Here is a 19021-nt window from a genome sequence, read left to right on the forward strand (position 1 = left end):
GTGTGGCAACTGCTTAATTAGTTGAGAAAGAAGTTAACATACCCCAGCGTCACTCCCTCCCCAAATAACCACCAGTGAAATAAAAGCTTAAATGTAGAGCCATGTTAAACGCTCAAAAATATAGGCAAAATATTCCACTGGGCGATGAAGCCATTTTAAAGTCAGCATGGAATAAAAACTGAATTTCACAAAGGAAGAGAAACCAAACAAGTTACAGAAAAACATTAAGCCTTTGTATATGTAAAAAGGAAACAAATCCTGAAATAATGTTAAAATTATAGGAAACAGAGTGGAAACAAAATTATTTGTTTTATTTTTAAGTATGTGTAGGGGGGGGTGTTTGTACATAGCACAGGCGCCTACAGGGACCAGAGGCATCAGATTCCCCTGCAGCTGGAGTCGCAGATGGTCGTGAGCTGCCTGACCTGGGCCTGGACACTGAACTGATGGGCCTGACGGGGCAGCACATGACGGAGCAGCGCTGAGCGCTCTCTCCGGCCCCTTCACTTTTAAAAGATTATTTTTAGTATTTTCATTAGGTGTATCTGTGTGTGTTGTGGGGGGGGGCATTGTGCATGTGAGTGCAGGTGTCTTCAGAGCTCAGAGGAGGGTGTGGATCCCGTGGAGCTACAGTTATAGCCACTGTAAGCTGTACGCCGTGGCACTGTGAACCAAACTCAGGTCCTCTGCAAGAGCAGTAGGTGCTTTTAACCCCTGGGCCATCTCTCCACTCCTTGTTTCTAATTTCAGTTTTTTAAGTTAAAAATTGATTTATTTATTCTGTGGGTTTATATACATGGGAGTGGGCGGTCACAGCGAATACGTGGAGGTCAAGGACACCTGAAGAGTCTTTTCTCTCGGACCATATGCGTTCCTTGAGGTCATATTCAGGTTCCCTTGGAGCCATCTCACAGGCTTCCTTTGTTTTAAATAACTTTGTTAAACAAGAAGAATGTAAAAGCACTGTAGTTTTTAAAGTTTATAGTTACTTACTGTCTCTACACTTTGCATAAGCAGGCAAATACTTGTGTTTTTAGTCTTACAAACTAAGAGAGCCTTCTGGGCGTGCTTTTTTTGGGAGGGGGGTCCCTTATCTAAGACAAAAGCCTGGAAGCAGCCCATGTGCCTTACCATGGGGGTTTGTTTTATATATATATAGGTTGTTTGTTTTGTTTTGTTTTTGTTTTTGAGACAGGGTTTCTCTGTGCAGCCCTGGCTGTCCTGGACTCACTTTGTAGACCAGGTTGGCCTCGAACTCACAGTGATTCACCTGCCTCTGCCTCCTGAGTGCTGGGATTAAAGGCGTGCGCCACCACGCCCGGCTTGTTGAATATATTTTTGGTACAACCTTATAATAAAATACTATATGGTGATTAAATGCAGTGGTAGAACACCGTAATTATTGATATATGTTCAGTGAGAAAGGGAGATGATAAAACTGTAAGAATTGGTTACATTTTTTACTCCAAGCCCACACCCTTGCTTTACTTCCTGTGTCTGGGTTTGCAGATCATACAGAGTGCGATCCTTTGTCACTGACGTCTTGCATTTAAACATAATGTTTTAAAGGCGTCTGTAGCGTAGCATATGTACAGGACATCATTGACTTTTTTATGTCTACATAGTATTCCATTTTACTTAGTCATTCTTTACTGGTGGACATTTGACCTGTTTGTACTTGCCAGCTGTTATGGCTAAGTTGGTTTTTTTGTTTTGTTTTGTTTTTCTTTCTTTAGACAGGGTTTCTCTGTGTTAGCCTTGGCTGTCCTGGACTCTCTTTGGTTGGCCTCAAACTCACAGTGATCCACCTGCCTCTGCCTCCTGAGTGGCAGGATTAAAGGAATGCACCACCATGCCTGGCAATGGCTAAGTTTTTTTGTGTCAACAGATATTTTTATTTTTATTAAGTACATAGTCAAGAGTAGATATAGCTGGATTATATGATGATTCTATGTTTAACTATTTGAAGACTGTCTAGACTGTTTTCCAAAATGGGGGCAGTGCCAGCTTTACATTCCTACACTGTATGATGGCATCACTAATATTAATTATTCATCTTATTCTCATAGTGGAAGCTGTCTTACATATACCATACATACATACATCAATAAACATTTGTTGCCTGTATAATTAAAAAAAGTATTTCAAACATGGGTGTGGGAACATGCTCACAGAGTAAGACTGACTGAAGGAGCAGGCAGCAAAGCTGGTCATTCCAGGTGCCCCCAATACTGTGAAAATAATTATTTTAAAATAATACCTTCAAATGGATGGCTACCTCCCCTCCGCCAGGTTCTGTGCAGCAGTCTAGACTCTGTTCTCTCAGTTAGCCCTTATGAAGGTTCTTTAGTTTTGAAAAAGGACATTCTAAGCCTGGCATGGTGGCACACGCCTTTAATCCCAGCACTGGGAGGCAGAGGCAGGTGGATCTCTGTGAGTTCGAGGCCAGCCTGGTCTACAAAGTGAGTCCAGGACAGCCAAGGCTACACAGAGACACCATGTCTTGAAAAACCAAAAGAAAAGGAAGAAAAAGGACATTCTCGGCTCAGGGACCACAGCTACACTGGCGTGAAATCATTCTGGCGTGCATAGGGAGTACTGGGGCTGTAGAAGGAATCTGTTATGTTTTGAAACATTTCCCCTTCCTCTTTCTGAATGAGCACACGTTAACCTCTGTAAGTCAGACACTAGACCCTTAAGTAAGCTCCTATAATATAACCCTAAGATCGTCTTTGATTTAGTAATTATGGCTAGTGTAAATACACTTATCAGTCTTTTTGTTTTTATCCATGAAGGGCTTGTAACTCAGTATTCACTGCATTAGAGAAAAGCCAAGAAGCAATTGAAATTACAAGTGAAGACCACATTATACAGGTTTGTTATTTTGGAAATGTATGCTTATGGATTTATTTTGTTTATTATCATTTTTAGCACTGTAGCCCTACAATTTGATTTTTTTTCTTTTGAAGTCCCAAGGGCCTTTTAATTTTATGTTGAGATGGTTGTAAGAGAAAAATCAATAAAAATGTGTAATACAAAATAAACTCTGTAGATAAGAAAATGATTGCTTATGGCACCAAAAATGTAGAAATGCTAGATCGTTTCTCATTATTTCTCCTGGGGTGGCCAGGTGACTTTGCCCTCAGGCTGGCCACAGCACAAGCTGTCTTCCCTGTGCTTACATCTCTCCTCACTGTTTTTGGAGGCACTTTACCCTTGTAGGAATTTACTAAAAACCGTTAAAAATTCAGAAAATAACAGGCTAGACTACTATTATCAGCAAGGCTGGTTTCTATAAGAGATAGGTAGTTATCGATAAAGATAACAGGGCCTTTACTAAAAGACAGCAGCTCCAGGGAAGCATTCCTTTAACCTAGGAATGAGCTCAGTTTGATTTTAGTGTACGGAATCTCAGCTTGTGGCTCCTTTTGTTACTGGTGCTGGCATTTGGGAGTTGATGCTAACTCAGGCCAGGGGTTGAGGCTGCAGGCTTCTGGTGCCTCCTTCAGGCATGCATCTTTGGGCAAGTTGCCACCTACCTTTCCTAAGGGTGTGAGGATCACCCGAGGTCATGCGTGTGAAGTGCCTGCTCTAGTGTCCAGTAAGGAGACCAGAGCTGGATAGCAACCATAAATTTTATCATTCCTATTTCTGGTCTTAAACTTCCAGTGAAACTTACCATCAAATGTCTCATTTATGAGCAGTTTCTAGTTAGTTTTCCACACGAATGGTACCAAAGAGGCTTCTTTTTATTTTCCCCATCCAGGTGAGCACAGGTGGGTGGAATGCCTTGCAGAGGCGCAGAGGGCAGAGGGCAGAGGGCAGAGCCTGGCTGTTACAGCCCAGCCTGGTACTTTGTTTCACTTTAGCACTTCAGCTCTGTGTGACAGCCTGGGTTGTCCTGAAAAACGTGCCTTCCTTGATCTTCATTGATGTTGGAGTGAAAGACACAGCAGAAAGTCCAGACATGTGTCATCTAAGCAGAAGCTTCCCAGGATGCAGAGTTCTCCTAGCTTTAGAACATCCATGATGAAAAAAAAAAATTAAAAAAAAATAAATAAATAAATAAAAAGAACATCCATGATGAACCCCAAGCTGCTGAGTTTTGGGGGTGGGGAGTAGGGGGTGGGGAAGGGGGTGCTACCTACATAAAAGACCTTTTTTTTTTCCCACAACATCTTTAAATTTACTTAATTTTTTCTTTTGTCTCTTTCCAGTATGCAAACCCTGCATTTGAAACATCAATGGGTTATCAGTCAGGTGAATTAATAGGGAAGGAGTTAGCACAAGTGCCCATAAATGAAAAGAAAGGCGACTTACTTGATGCCATAAACTCATGCATCACGATAGGTAAGGTAAGTAGGATGCTAGCACCTTTGTCACTTCCAGGTAAGGAGGGAAGACTTAGTGTTCCCTGGGCACACCATGTAGAAGGCGGTCTCAGCCTTACTACCCTTTCCCAGAAGTCCCTGTTACTCCCACTTTACAAATGCGTAAACGGAAGCCAAGGGTGTGGGTATGATTAGCCAATAAGCATAGTCACCGGGATTCACCTTAAAATCGGTTTCTTTTTTGAGTGGTAGGTGAATAAGTTGGCTCTCCCCCACACCCCCTGCTTCTCTGTTTAATACATGGTTTCTATGTGTAGCCCTGGTTGTCCTGGAAAGCTGATATTCCTGATAACTGATCTTTTAAGTGGCATATTATGGTCTATTAAGTGCCAGACACTCATCACCCCACAAACCTTCCTGCCTGTTGCTCCCTTTGGGGTAGTAGAGACGCTAACTTGATTCTTTAGTTCCTGATTGTGCCTCCCTGTATGCTTTTTCTTCTTCCCCATAACTCTCCTGTCAGGGGACTTAAAACCTCCTATCTTCCAAGTAACTAAGCTTTATTTGGCTTTTACCTATCTATACATCTTGACTTTTTTCCTTTTGTTGCTCTACCCCAGACAGACAGACAGACAGACAGACAGACAGACACACACAGACAGACAGACAGACACACAGACAGACAGACAGACAGACACACACACACACACACACACACACACACACACACACATACACACACACACAAACGGAAGCCAAGGGTGTGGGTATGATTAGCTAATAAGCATGCATACATGCTCGGTGAAGGATACATGCTGGCTGCCCATTTGCCTGTCAGTGCTGATGTGTGGCCTCAGGACCCTTTGACCTGCTTTATTTCCTGTGATCCTTCTTCCTTCCTCACTGACAAGTTCTGTGTCCCTCCTCCACTTTGTTCTGTTTCCTCCACAAATCACCTAGACTCTGACCTTTGCCCCTTGCCCCGTCCCTCAATATCCTGTCACTTGAAATTAAATTGTCAGAGAATGATTTTCCTCTCACCTCCATGAGTAAAAAAATCGCAATATCTCTTCTACTCTCTCTCTGTTCTTAGGCCATCCTCACAAGTTACCTTGCCCTAGATCCCAGGAATAAGCTGATCCCTGCTGCCTTTTGCCCCCTTCAAGTCCATTACCAATCCCACTGGCTGCTGACTTCCTTGTGTGTGTACACTGTGTGCCCCTGACCTCTCCAGGACCTCTTCACACCCCGCAATTGTGGCGGGCAAGTCCCATTAGCTCTCCTCACCCCAAGACTATCCTGTTGTGCAGTGTTCAGATTGCTTAGCCTGGTGACCAGGATTCCATAGTTGACCTCAGTCACTCTGTAAACAAAAGCCTTGTGTGCTCTTTGATTGTTTATCATGGGTAAGCGCTGTGCCAGCCTTGGGGACAGGGCAACTGGATGACAATGACTTAATTTTGTGACAGTAATTGCCAAAGGGGGCTCATAGCAGCCCAGCCCGGCATGCAGCTTGTGCCAGACAGCAGAGAAGCACTAGTCTCACCGTGTGCAGTGGGGAGCTCATGTGGGGACAGGACCTTGCAAAAGCACCTGTATCCCAAACAGGCTGGCTCCTGAACTCGCCAGGTGGCCGACTTAGCAGCTGTAAATCTCTATGACCACAATCCAAGGAAGTACTCCTACTCTCTGAATTTTTAGCACATAGTGATACATAACTAGATGTCTTGTATAGTTATTATTAGTAAATATGTTTCATGCTAATACATTATAAGTTTATTTGTGACTGGAAACCTTAGATTTAACATTGTTCCCCCAGCCAGGTCACTGACTTGATCATTGCTCCTTTGGGGGAACTGTGGCGCTGGTATGGCCTGTTAGACTTTGGCTTGGTCTGTCAATTGTCTGTTTTATTCAGAAAGAGCTAGAGAAGGAAATTCTGAATATGTTTTTCAACATGCTGGTGGCTTGATCCTATTGACCTGCTGTTTCTTTCTCTTTCCTTCGTTTCCTATTTTCTTTTTCATATTATATAACAGTTCTATTGAGATGTAATTCCCACAGCATACAACCCATCCATTTAAAATGTATATGTCATAGCACTTAGGAGGCTGAGGCAAGAGGGTCACTACAGCTTTCCAAGCCAGCCTGCCACAGTAGTGGCCACACACTGCGCTTCTGTGCCCTAGTCCTGAGGTTTCTCCTGCACCAGGTCCCAAGGCAAAGTGCTAATTCCCTCCATCACACAGGGAGGTGTGGGAGCTGAGAGAGGGGCCTCTCTCCTGCCAGCAGATGACCGCTTACACTGAGGCAGCTTGACTCTTGTTGAGTGGACTTGAGGGCTGAGGAAGAGTATCAGGTTACTGGAATCACATTTGAGATCATTTTTTATCCTGAGTTCTTTCATGGTGATTAGTGAATCAGAACCAAAATGGAAAATGTTCCTGGGTTGATGCTTTAAACCCACAGTGTAATCATGTGCACCTTCTATTTATAGGAGTGGCAAGGAGTTTACCATACCCAGAAGAAGAATGGGGATAATATACAACAAAATGTGAAGATCGTGCCTGTCATTGGGCAGGGAGGGTAAGTGCGACCGTGTGTTTCAGTCAGCAGTCTGGGTTTTGAATTTACTTTGAATACTTGAACTGCAAACTGCTCACAGATGTGTAAAAGGCTCAGAGCAAGGCCAGGGGTCTCACAGGGATGCCCTTGCAGGGAGGGGTTCCTCAAGGATCTTCCACTTGCAGTCCAGAGCCACTAGACTTGGGACAGTCTTCTTCATGCACTGTAGATTTGCAAGAAACTTCAGTGTTTATATTCAAATCATGTGTGCCGCAGTGTTTGTAAGCTAACACATGTTAGGCCTGGTGAGCTGGGCAAGCATGAGAATCTAGGTTCAGATCCCCGCCCCCCCCATAAAAGCCAGTGTGGCGTCACGCCTATAACCCCATCATTGCAGGGTTGGCGGTCCTGGCATCTCACTGACAGCCAGTCCAGCTGTGAAATGGGGAGACCCTGTCTTGATGACGATGGTGACGTTGGTGATGTAGTTGAGAAGTAATTGAGGAAGACATCCTAATGTCAACCTCTGCCTTTACACAGGGCCCCATGGGCAAGCATGTATGTGCTCACATTGTAAAAACAAATATTGTACATCGTAAGTATATATTAAGAGCCTAAAATTTTTTTAGATGCCTTGTCTCAGACCTATTCAAAATAATAGGGAAAGTTTCCAGAAAATCCTAAGTATGAATTATAGAACACCCAACAGTATAATATGCTTTAATAAGTGATGATCGTAGAAAATTAAGTTGTAAGGAAAGACCTAACTCTACTTTAAGTGCAAAATATAAAGTCAGACCTAGTGCATGATACTTTCACCAAAAGGAAGAAGGCAAGAGGAGGAAGTGTGGCCCATGGTGTCAGAGCTGCCTCTCTTCTCTAAGTACGTCCCCTCTCTAGCCAGATGCCATTTCATTTCCACTTCATTCTAAATGCAGCTCTGTTTTGTCATCACAGTGATGCCTCTACACATGAGGAAACCGAGGTGTAGAGAGGTCTGGTTTCCAGCCCCAGCCCTGGCTGCCATGTATGATGGTGCCTGGTGCAGCCCTCAGTGCCAACTGCATAGTTCGTGTGCTTTGTCAGAAGACTTTGCTGCCAGTTGGTGATTGCCTCAGGGAGGCAGATCTGTGTGGGCTCTGTTCTTAGTCTTCGCTCTTTTATGCTGATTCCATTTTTTTTTTTTTGATGAGCACATAGGGATTTCATTATGGGGGCAAGGTGAAGAAACAATAAATAAATGGGACAAGCCAGCAGCTTCTGTGCTCAGCCCTCATCACTTGGTCTTAGATGTTGGCTAGCCAAGGCTGGAAGAAACCTCGGCCTGTATGGCCTCTGTGGGCAGTGTGCTCTGGATACTTTGTGGCCTCTGTGGGCAGTGTGCTCTGGGTGCTGTGTGGCCTCTGTGGGCAGTGTGCTCTGGATACTTTGTGGCCTCTGTGGGCAGTGTGCTCTGGATGCTTTGTGGCCTCTGTGGGCAGTGTGCTCTGGGTGCTGTGTGGCTGCTGTGTAGCCTCTGTGGGCAGTGTGCTCTGGATGCTTTGTGGCCTCTGTGGGCAGTGTGCTCTGGATGCTTTGTGGCCTCTGTGGGCAGTGTGCTCTGGGTGCTGTGTGGCTGCTGTGTAGCCTCTGTGGGCAGTGTGCTCTGGATGCTTTGTGGCCTCTGTGGGCAGTGTGCTCTGGATGCTTTGTGGCCTCTGTGGGCAGTGTGCTCTGGGTGCTGTGTGGCCACTGTGGGCAGTGTGCTCTGGGTGCTGTGTGGCCTCTGTGGGCAGTGTGCTCTGGATGCTTTGTGGCCTCTGTGGGCAGTGTGCTCTGGGTGCTGTGTGGCCACTGTGGGCAGTGTGCTCTGGGTGCTGTGTGGCCGCTGTGGGCAGTGTGCTCTGGATGCTTTGTGGCCTCTGTGGGCAGTGTGCTCTGGATGCTTTGTGGCCTCTGTGGGCAGTGTGCTCTGGGTGCTGTGTGGCCACTGTGGGCAGTGTGCTCTGGGTGCTGTGTGGCCGCTGTGTAGCCTCTGTGGGCAGTGTGCTTTGGGTGCTGTGTGGCCTCTGTGGGCAGTGTGCTCTGGGTGCTGTGTAGCCTCTGTGGGCAGTATGCTCTGGATGCTATGTGGCCTCTGTGGGCAGTGTGCTCTGGGTGCTGTGTGGCCTCTGTGGGCAGTGTGCTCTGTGGCTGCTATGTGGCCTCATTGGGCTGTGTGGCCTCTGTGGGCTGTCTTGGAGAGTGACTGCTGGAATTGAGAGAGCATCAGTATCAGCGTTGGTCAAAACAACACACAGGAAGTAAGGCTAACATGTGGCACACTGTTAAAAGCACATGTGTCTTTGTATTGTCTGTTGTCATAGCTAGGGAAGTCACTGCTGAAGGCACCTCCTTTAAAGACATAAGAGAGTTAGGATTTTGTTTGCTTATGGGTGGCCTTGGCCACCAATATATTCTTCAATATATATTCTTCTAAGGTGTATATTAGAAGGCAAATACTCTCAAAATATTTCATGTATTACTAAAGGATAGTATTTTCATAATGAATAAGGCTAATTAAAGTCAGGGGGAAAATAATACTGTTTTCTACTTGCAGAAAGATCAGACACTATGTGTCCATTATCAGAGTGTGCAATGGCAACAACAAGGTAGGTAAAGAGAGCCCCAGGGTCTGCGCACTCCAAGCGACAATTTTAGGTGATCGAAACTAATGGCTTGTAAATTTTATTTTTAGGTTGAGAGCATAACTGAGTGTGTTCAGACTGACAGTCAAACAGGTATGAGGCCCTGCATTTATGCTCAAGGTTGAGTGTTTGGGGGGAAATTCACAGATCCTTTCTTTGGTTGGCCTGCTTTGTACAGTGGTGGGACCCGCTCTCCTAGCACCAGCACTACCCAGCACTACCCAGCACTACCCAGCACTACCCAGCACTACCCAGCACTACCCAGCACTACCCAGCACTACCCAGCACTACCCAGCACTACCCAGCACTACCCAGCACTACCCAGCACTACCCAGCACTACCCAGCACTACCCAGCACTACCCCAGCACTACCCAGCACTACCCCAGCACTACCCAGCACTACCCAGCACTACCCAGCACTACCCAGCACTACCCAGCACTACCCAGCACTACCCAGCACTACCCAGCACTACCCAGCACTACCCAGCACTACCCAGCACTACCCAGCACGGTTTGGGCTGAAGGACATGAGCGCCTGGGACGGTGCTGGCCTGTGGGGAGAGGACTGGTAGGTTCAACATAGGACGTCTGTGCCGGCATGTTGAATGAAGTATGCTTTTAGAGCCTGACCTGAGCTTTAGGAGGCAGACAAGGTTGAGTGGGGTACCGAAGTACATTAGCAGGGCATCTTCAACTGTCCTAACAGGTGTCGCCGCCATCCTATAGGTACTTGGGCCATCAGACTTGCTTCATCTCACGTCTCTACTCACGCCTCAGACGCCATGCTTTCTCCTGCAAAGGCTTTTCTCTGGCTCAGAGCGCTTGTCTCCTTCAAACATAAGTCATGGCTTTGGCAAGCTCCCTCCTGTTTTGTCCTCACAGATAAGGGATGGACTGTGAGGGCTCTCATCAGGTGCTGTGGAAGAGGGAGTGTGCGCAGTGTGTGCTCCAGAACGAAGAATAGTAAGTGTAGATGGGCTCAAAGTCAGGGCAAGGAGTTTGAATTAATCATGGCCCTGACAGGCCAGTAGGAAGTCAGCCTTCCTATTCATGGCAGTGGGGGCTCTGAGGGTGTCAGAGCAGGGGGTGGTATGGAGATACTTGAGCTCTAAGAAGCTGTAATGTGTCGACAGCTGTTCACATGGAAGGACGTGTGGCTCACATGGGGACTGAGAGGAGACATTGGCCAGGAAAATGAGATGAGCATAAGAAAGGGAAAAAGCCAGGCATGGGGTGCACACCTTTAATCCCAGCACTTGGGAGGCAGAGGCAGGCAGATTGCTGTGAGTTTGAGGCCAGCCTGGTCTAGAAAGTGAGTTGAGGACAGCCAAGGCTACACAGAGAAACCCTGTCTCACAAGAGGGGAGGGGCCAGAGAGATGGCTCAGAGGTTAAGAGCACTGACTGCTCTTCCAAGGTCCTAAGTTCATTCCCTAGCACCCATATAGTGGCTCACAACCATCTATAGTGAGATCTGGTGCCTTCTTCTGGCATGCAGGCAAAACCCTGTATACTTAATAAATAAATCTTTAAAAAGAAAAAAGGTAGGGGGGAGGGGACAAATGTGATGATATTAGACTAGAAGAATGAAGAGAAAGCAGTCAAAAAGATCCTATCTGGCTGGGCATGGTGGCGCACACCTTTAATCCCAGCACTTGGAGGCAGAGGCAGGTGGATCGATATGAGTTTGAGGCCAGCCTGGTCTACAGAGCAAGTCCAGGACAGCCAGGCTACAAGAGAAACCCTGTCTCAGGGGTGGGGTGGGGGGGCTGGGGGCTGGGTGGGAGATCCCAGCTGAGCCTGGATATTAAAGTGTGGCCATAGGACTGGGGAAGATAAGTACGGACCACTTTACATGTGCTGTCCTGTTTATTAATAGCATATATTGAACATCTGCTCTTCAAAGAGGTAAGGACTAGAGATGGTGATGTTTCTGACCAGAGAGGCATCAGCAAGTGGTGAAGCTGTGCGGCTGAGGTGGAGCCCAGGGTGTAAATGGAAGTAGGACCAGCAAGGTTACTGTGGAAGAGAATGACACTGAGAGAGGGAGGCAGATTCCTGTGAGCACCTGACAGAGGAAGAGGGACTCAAAAGGAGGACAAGAGAGTGTGACCACAGCAGCTGAGGGCATGGAAAGCACTGAGTGTCAGGGCTGGGTGGCACAGGGGGTGCAGGCATGGATCACCTGCAGTACAGAGGCTGGCCTACAGAGTCCTCAGGCTCAGAGAAGAGTGGGGCAGAAGCTAAGCCATGGGCACTGTGGAGTCAGAATAGAAGTGGCAGACAGGGCTGCCATGCAGGACTTCTGTGCTGTGATCTCACAGAACACACTGGGTCTGTTGTTAGTGGTATTTTGTTGGGTTTAGTTCTTCAGAATAGCAGGTGGACATGAAGTTATCAACACTTCTTTACTATGGATGAAAAAAGCAAGAGTCAAGAAAGTTAAATGGAGCGGTGGCTCAGAGGTTAAGAGCACTGGTTGCTCTTCTAAAGGTCCTGAGTTCAGTCCCCAGCAACTACATGGTGGCTCACAACCATCTATAATGAGATCTTGTGTGCAGGCATACATGCAGGCGGAGCACTGTGTATATAGTAAATAAATCTTTTTTTGTTGTTTTGGTTTGGTGTTTTGTTTTTGTTTTTTGTTTGCTGAGACAGAGTTTCTCTTGTAGCCCTGGCTGTCCTGGACTCGCTTTGTAGACCAGGCTATCCTTGAGCTCACAGAGATCTGCCTGCCTCTGCTGGGATTAAAGGCATGTGCCACTACGCCCAGCAAATAAACAAATCTTTAAAAGAAAGAAAGAAAAAGTAAGTTAAGTGACAGCTTAGAGCTAGGTAGCTAGGAAATGACAGAGCTGGATTTGGGAGGCCATCATCAGTGATGGTCAGGGCTGTACAGGCAAGGTGGGAATCTGCTTGCCTCACAGTGCTGCATCATTTGTACTCGTTGTACCTGATGAGTGTTCCCTTAGGGATGCTGCCCCCACAATGAGCACCCCCTGATCTGTCTTCATTCCTGGGTAGCAGAATAGCTCTATACCCAAAGGTCTCAGGCTGTCTTGCCTCAATGGGGCAGGTAGGGCTCTCAGGCCATGGACAATAGAAGTCAGTCCTCAAGTAGTAGTGGGGCTTATTAGAAGGAAGTAGAGCACAATACACATTGGGTAAGAGAGTTTAAGAACCAGTTTGGGAAGGATACTGGACAGCTGTCTCCCTCTGAGCTGGCCATGCCACAGGAACAGCATAGTTGGGCACCACTGGTTCTGGAGAGTTCCAGGCTTAGGACTTTCCTCTTGTGCAGACTCTGGATAGGCGATCATTTGGCTAGGCCTAGGTCACCTGCTACTCATGTGTGGAGCAAGGCAGTCTCTTCTGTAAAGGGAGGTCCTGGTATTCCCCAGTTAAGAGAAAGGACACTGAGAATCTGGATGTCTAGAAAAATAATTAAGTCCCCACACATGTCATATTTTTCTTAGCCTATGTGTAATTTTCAGAGAGTGCTATAGCTCGCTAAAGACACAGAGTGGCTGTAATGATGGAATACAGCCTTTGCTCTGGCTTGCTGTCACATGACAAGCTATGCTTCAGGTAGAAGGGGTGGGCCTCAGGCCTCAGATACTTCACAGGTCATATGCACTGCCAGGGCTGGGGTCACTGCTTAGGGATGTCACATCACAGTTCTGTGAGGTTCTTGTATATCTGCAAGCAGAGCCTCTCAGGAAGGTGGCAGGCACTATTCTCTAAGGTTGGAGGTGGCCAGGGAGCATGGGGCTGACAGGTTGGCATTTCTCACTATTCTGCTGAGTCTGAGCGTATGCACCGGCAGTCTGCCAGGGTCACAGCACAGTAACCTTTGGGTATGTTGGGTAAGATCCCTGGACTCAGCTTTCTCGTATCCACACTGGAATTCCTGCTTCCAGGCCAAAGGGTTCATGCAATCAGGGTGTTGACTGGAGCCGGTATCTTTCATTGCCCAACACTGCTGCTCCAGAATTCCTTGTGTTGTCCTTCAGGCCACAAAAATGCTAATGTCCCTGAATGGATGAGCAGAGGTTAAAGAGTGTGTGTTCTAGAACAGAAAACCAAGAGCAGAGCTACAGATGGTGCTAAGCCCAAACCCTGGTCATGGAGAGGCCTATTTGGAGTTTGTTTCCATGTATAGGCATGGTACCATATCAGAGTGGTGTTATGTGTTGAACACCACACTATTGAGCAGGACCCTGGGCATGGAGCTTCTTCATGGCCTTTAGGAATGACCCTCATGCATGTTCATTGCTCTCCTGGGTGTGCCCTATGGGCTCAGGGGTATGGCCCGCTTCTACCTGCAGGGTGAACATTGTCCCAGAGCCACAGATAAAGAGCTACAGGGACATAGTAGGAACAGCAATCCTGGCTGGGGTGTTGGGAGCAGAGGTTCTAGGATTTACATAGAGATAAAGTACCTTGAAGTGTTTCAGTGGAAACTCAGTCTCCTTGCTCTCTCTTTCCTCTTTGGCACAGCCCCATCCTGATATCATGGTGCTTTCTGCTGCATTCTGCTCTAGCTTTCCCTGCACTTCAGAATTACTACTATAGTTCTGTTCACCTGCCTTGCTTTCCACTGGACCACCCCCTATTGAGGACATAACTGTATCATATCCATTTGCACATCACTAATACACTGCAAGGGAATATTTGGAAAAACACCATTTTGGAAGTTTGGGCCCATAATCTTTTACCCTTGTTGGCTTTGGGCTTATGATGAGGCAACGCCTTGTGAGCTTGTGTTGTAAAGTGAGACCACTGCTTTGTGGACAGAGGGGCAAAATAAAGGAAGAAGAAGGGGCCAGAGAAGGTAACCCAGATGACCTAAAGACCTAGTACTCAGCCCCATCTTCTACCTGCAGGGTGAACATTGTCCCAGGGCAGCAGATAAAGAGCTACAGGGACACAGTAGGAGAAGGTGGGCTGACAAGCTAAAGACCAGGCTGTTTCTGGCAGACTGCACCTGCCTGGGAAGGCCTGGGAGTTACTACCGGGATTTTGAATAGGGCACTAGGGTCAGAGTGATTCTGCTCAGCAGTCCTTCCATTTGTGCACAGGATAGTGCAGGTGTCAAGAGAAGCAGGCAAGTATTTACTGAGCAGCTGCTGTGTGCTAGGTATGCTCCTAGCCACCCAGGAAAGACAGTTCTGCCCCAGATGTTCACAGTTGGCAAAACAGACAGTAAAGCCAGCTGTGACCCTACACTGATGGGATGGGGTGAGGAGACACAGGAAGGGAAAGAAGGCAACATGAGAAGTGCATATTCTAAGTGATTTATACCAAGGTGTGGATGTTTGGGGGATGGACAGACACACATAAAGACTTCCTTAAAGCGTCTACAGAGTCGGGACTGGCTCTGTGGGTTCTGCGTGCCACTCTGGGGAGCTGGAAGCTGATCCTGAGTTTGGTTAGGAAAGATCTGATGATATGGCTTAGTTCTGTTGGCTGCCAACAGAGAATTGGTCAAGTGGGTAGATCCCGTCTACTGTGTGGGGATAAAGAGCAGATTTAGAAAAGGATAAGCTCATTTGGGATAATGAGTTAGTTACCTTGCAGAAACTGAAGAGTGTCCACATGCAGATGGCCACTGGCCCATCAAGGTCTAAGTCTGAGACTCGGGAGAGAATGGGGTAAACTGCTGTTGGAAGCAGCCAGAGGTTTTTGTTGTTGTTTTTTTTTTTGCTTTTTGTTTTTTGTTTTTAATTTGAAGGAGGGTGTGTTTGCTTAAAGGAGAAAGAATGCAGCCAGAACTTTTGGAACTTAGCCTTTGGAAATAGCATGGGGGGCCCAGGAAGAGGAAGGCGTGAAAGACTGAAGGAAGGGATGGTAAGGTGTGTGAGGAGAGAGGAGTAAGGGAGGAGAGAAGTAGCCAGGAAGAGGCTCGCTGTGTCTAGTAAGCCGTTAGCAACAAAGAGGTCAGCAGCGGCCTTTGCAAGTCTGCACACATGCACATAGATAGAGAAGAGACTCCGGCTTCTGCTGGGTCAGGAAGCTAAGAGCAGAGCTGCAAATAAGACTCAGCGGTAGCGTGCTCACCTCGAACACTCAAGGCTGTGAGTTCCATTCCTAGCACCACAAAACCTTCTCTGTGGTATGGAAGAACACATGAGGCCTGCGCTGCGATCATGCCTGGGACAGAGGAAAAAGAATCCGGTAAAGGTACCAAGCTAGGCAGAGAGCTCCACACTCCCTGGGAGGAGTGGACTCTGTCTACCCCGCCTCTCCCTGCACTCAACCGCTGTTTGCTCTGTCTCCGTTTGTGAGGTGGGGTGTAAGTTGTTGTCCACTAAGCTCTCAGCACCACATGAGGCACCCACAGAAGGCAGGCAGGAAGTGACCATATGCAGCAAGGGCTAGAGAGGACTCATAGAACTCCTATTTGGAGCCAAGAATAGCAGTGACATTTTTACTGAAAAGGGGAGTCAGAGTGAAAGGCAAATTATCCTCATACTGTACCCCAAACTATGTTCCATATATGACCCTAGGAAAGAGAAGAACATTCTCCCAGGGTATTGCTGAGAAAATAAACAACAACAACTACTACTACTACTACTACTACTACTACTTCTTCTTCTTCTTCTTCTTCTTCTTCTTCTTCTTCTTCTTCTTCTTCTTCTTCTTCTTCTTCTTCTTCTTCTTCTTCTTCTTCTTGACAAAGGTAAATGAGGATAAAAATCCCTCTGTTTTATTTAACTACACTAGGAGAGCCTCTCCTGAGGTCATTTCTTTTGGTTGTTTCTTCATGACTTTGGACTCTGTAAAGCTTTGAGAAAATCAGTCTTTTCAAAACCCAGGTATGTGTGTGGTCTGTTCCTGTGCACAGTGCTGGTTTCTGTCTGAAGTGTGTTCCAGTTCTTACACCTGTGAGCTTTATCATTGAGCTTGATGTCTTTTACATCTCTGTAAAGATGTAGTTTAATTTTTTCCACAGATAATCAGGCAGGCAAGCATAAAGACAGAAGGAAAACTTCGATGGACGCCAAAGCAGTTCCCTCTAGAAGTGAAGGTGAGTGGCAGCCTGATTGTGCAGGCCCTGAGCGCAGGACCCCCAAACCTTCAGCTTTGCCTCCTGGTCCTCCTGGCTACCCGTTAGCATGCACTGTTTATTCACAGAAAGAGGGGCCCCTGTAGCAATCAGTGTCCCATCCTACCCTCCACACAGGTAGACTCCATTCCTGAGCCTTTGGAGTGAGTCAACCACAAGCAAACACCAGAGAAGCAGGTCTTGGGTAGTCTCTATGGCTGTCTGAACTCTTACCTGCAGATTTGTCCATGGATCTGCTGAGGTGATATGAGTCACACGTTTGGTAATTCTGAAGGATAGATCCCACTTAGCTAGCACGCTACTGTGAAAATATACCCACTGGAAGTGTTAAGCTTAATTTGGAGATTGTAAAACTCTTATTAAGTAAATATTATTTAGCCAGGAGGTGGTGACGCATACCTTTAATCCCAGCCTACAAGAAAGGCAGAGGCAGGCAGATAGATCTTTGTGAGTTCTAAGCCAGCCTAGTCTACAAAGCGAGTTCTAGGACAGCCAGGGCTGTACATAGAGAAACTTTGTCTTGGTGGGGGGTAGAGAAAAGAAAATTATTTAAATTAAAATACAATTATTTCTAAATAGGGTTCCGTATAGCCCAGGCTAGCCCCTAACACCCTATACCATCCAGGGTGACCCTTGAGCTCCTGATCCTTTTGCCCGCACCTTCCAAGTGCTGGAATTACAGGTGGGGTCCACTTGGCTCACCTGAAATATAAATTTTAGGACCATGTAGGTGAATGCTGAGTAACCTGGGTTGTTGTTGTTGTTGTTGTAGTTGTTGTTGTTTTCTTACGTGCAATCACCATGCCCCCCTGCCAACCTCATGTTCTTTTGTTTGTCCATTTTGTTTTTCAAGACTGGGTTACTCTGTGTAGCCTTGGCTGTCCCACAACTCACTCTGTAGACCATGCTGGCCTTGAACTCAGAGATTTACCTGCCTCTGCCTCCCAAGTGCTGGAATGAAAGTAAAGTATGTGTGCCACCACTGCCTGTTTTCTTTTAACTAACCCCCTGAGTTCATTTAGTGCTGCCTGTCAGTGCATGGTCTAGGGCCAATCACTGAAGTGAGGCAACCTGCCAGGGGCCCCCACCGCACAGATTTATAGCTCTTCACTGGGCAGGCCTTGTGAGCTGCTGCACAGAACACTTCTGTGGGTGTTTTTTTGGTTTATGTGTTTGTTTGCTTGTTTGAGACAAGGTTTCTCTGTGTAGCTTGGCTGTCCTGGACTCTATTTATAGACCAGGCTGGCCTTGAACTCACAGAGATCCACCTGCCTCTGCCTCCCTGAGTGCTGGAATTACAGGCATGTGCCACCACGCCCAGCTTGTTTTGTTTTTTTTTCATGTGCTCTATTTGCATGTACACCTGCATGCCAGAAGAGGGCATCCATCTCAGATCACATTATAGATGGTTGTGAGCCACCATGTGGTTGCTGGGAATTGAACTCAGGACCTCTGGAAGAGCAGACAGTGCTCTTAACACTGAGCCATCTCTCCAGCCCTTCTGATGGGATGTGTGGTTTCTCTGTGTAACAGCCCTGGCTGTCCTGGAGTCATTTTGTAGACCAGGCTGGCCTTAAATTTATAGAGACCCGCCTGCCTCTGCCTCCTGAGTGCTGGGATTACAGATGTGTGCCACTGCTGCCTATGCTGAGGAGGTTTTTATGGTGGCTTCCTTCTTCTAATCACATGCCCTCAGTACATAGAAACACAATGAGCTTCAGTATATTGACTTTTCACTCAGTAACTTTGGTGTCTTATTTATAGAGTCTAAGAACATAATAGTGAGTGTATTTGTAGATTCTTCAGTCCTCTGTATATACATAGAAACTGTTTATCTTTTTATTTGTTTTTCTTTATTGCATTATGCTATTTGTTTTTCAAATTATTTTTAAAACAAAATTTTCTTTTAGTTGACAAGTGTTAAAGTTGTGTATATTTATCATAGACAGCATGCTATTTTAGACTATATGTACATTGTAAAAGTGACTAAATTGAGCTAGTTAACAAATATTTTGCTTCACATCCTTAAAAATCCCTCTTAGAAATTTTCAAGAGAGCCGGGCATAGTGGCGCTTAATCCCAGCATTTGAGAGGCAGAGGCAGGCAGATCTCTGTGAGTTTGAGGCCAGCCTACACAGAGAAACTCTCACTCGAAAAACAAAACAAACAAACAAGATGAAGAGGAAAGAAAAATTTCAAGAGTAGAGTGCATGCTGTCTACCAGTTCTCTATTCTGAGTCTGATAAGCATGTAACACTTTCACTAAATAAGATCAAATTCTTTTCTGATGGTGATAACATAGTGGGGTTTTTTGTTTGTTTGTTTGTTTGTTTGTTTTGTTTTGTTTTTTTAGTGATTTTATTTTATAAAATGTAACGTTGACAGCCACAT

General features: G+C 46.3%; 1 protein-coding gene across 5 annotated transcripts in view; it reads left to right on the top strand.

Annotated features, from left to right (window-relative positions):
- PDE8A (phosphodiesterase 8A) overlaps positions 1 to 19021 on the top strand; it is a 118945-nt gene that overhangs the window by 80093 nt on the left and 19831 nt on the right. For all 5 annotated transcript variants that reach the window (XM_084772385.1, XM_084772387.1, XM_084772386.1 and 2 more), the window contains exons 7-12: positions 2796 to 2874; positions 4218 to 4355; positions 6829 to 6917; positions 9475 to 9526; positions 9613 to 9655; positions 16517 to 16591. In XM_084772385.1, coding sequence (XP_084628511.1) covers positions 2796 to 2874; positions 4218 to 4355; positions 6829 to 6917; positions 9475 to 9526; positions 9613 to 9655; positions 16517 to 16591 — 476 coding nt within the window. The remainder of the gene's footprint in view (positions 1 to 2795; positions 2875 to 4217; positions 4356 to 6828; positions 6918 to 9474; positions 9527 to 9612; positions 9656 to 16516; positions 16592 to 19021) is intronic.

The sequence above is a fragment of the Acomys minous genome (assembly GCF_964271855.1).
Source record: "Acomys minous genome assembly, chromosome: 2".
NCBI classification, from domain to species: Eukaryota; Metazoa; Chordata; class Mammalia; order Rodentia; family Muridae; genus Acomys; species Acomys minous.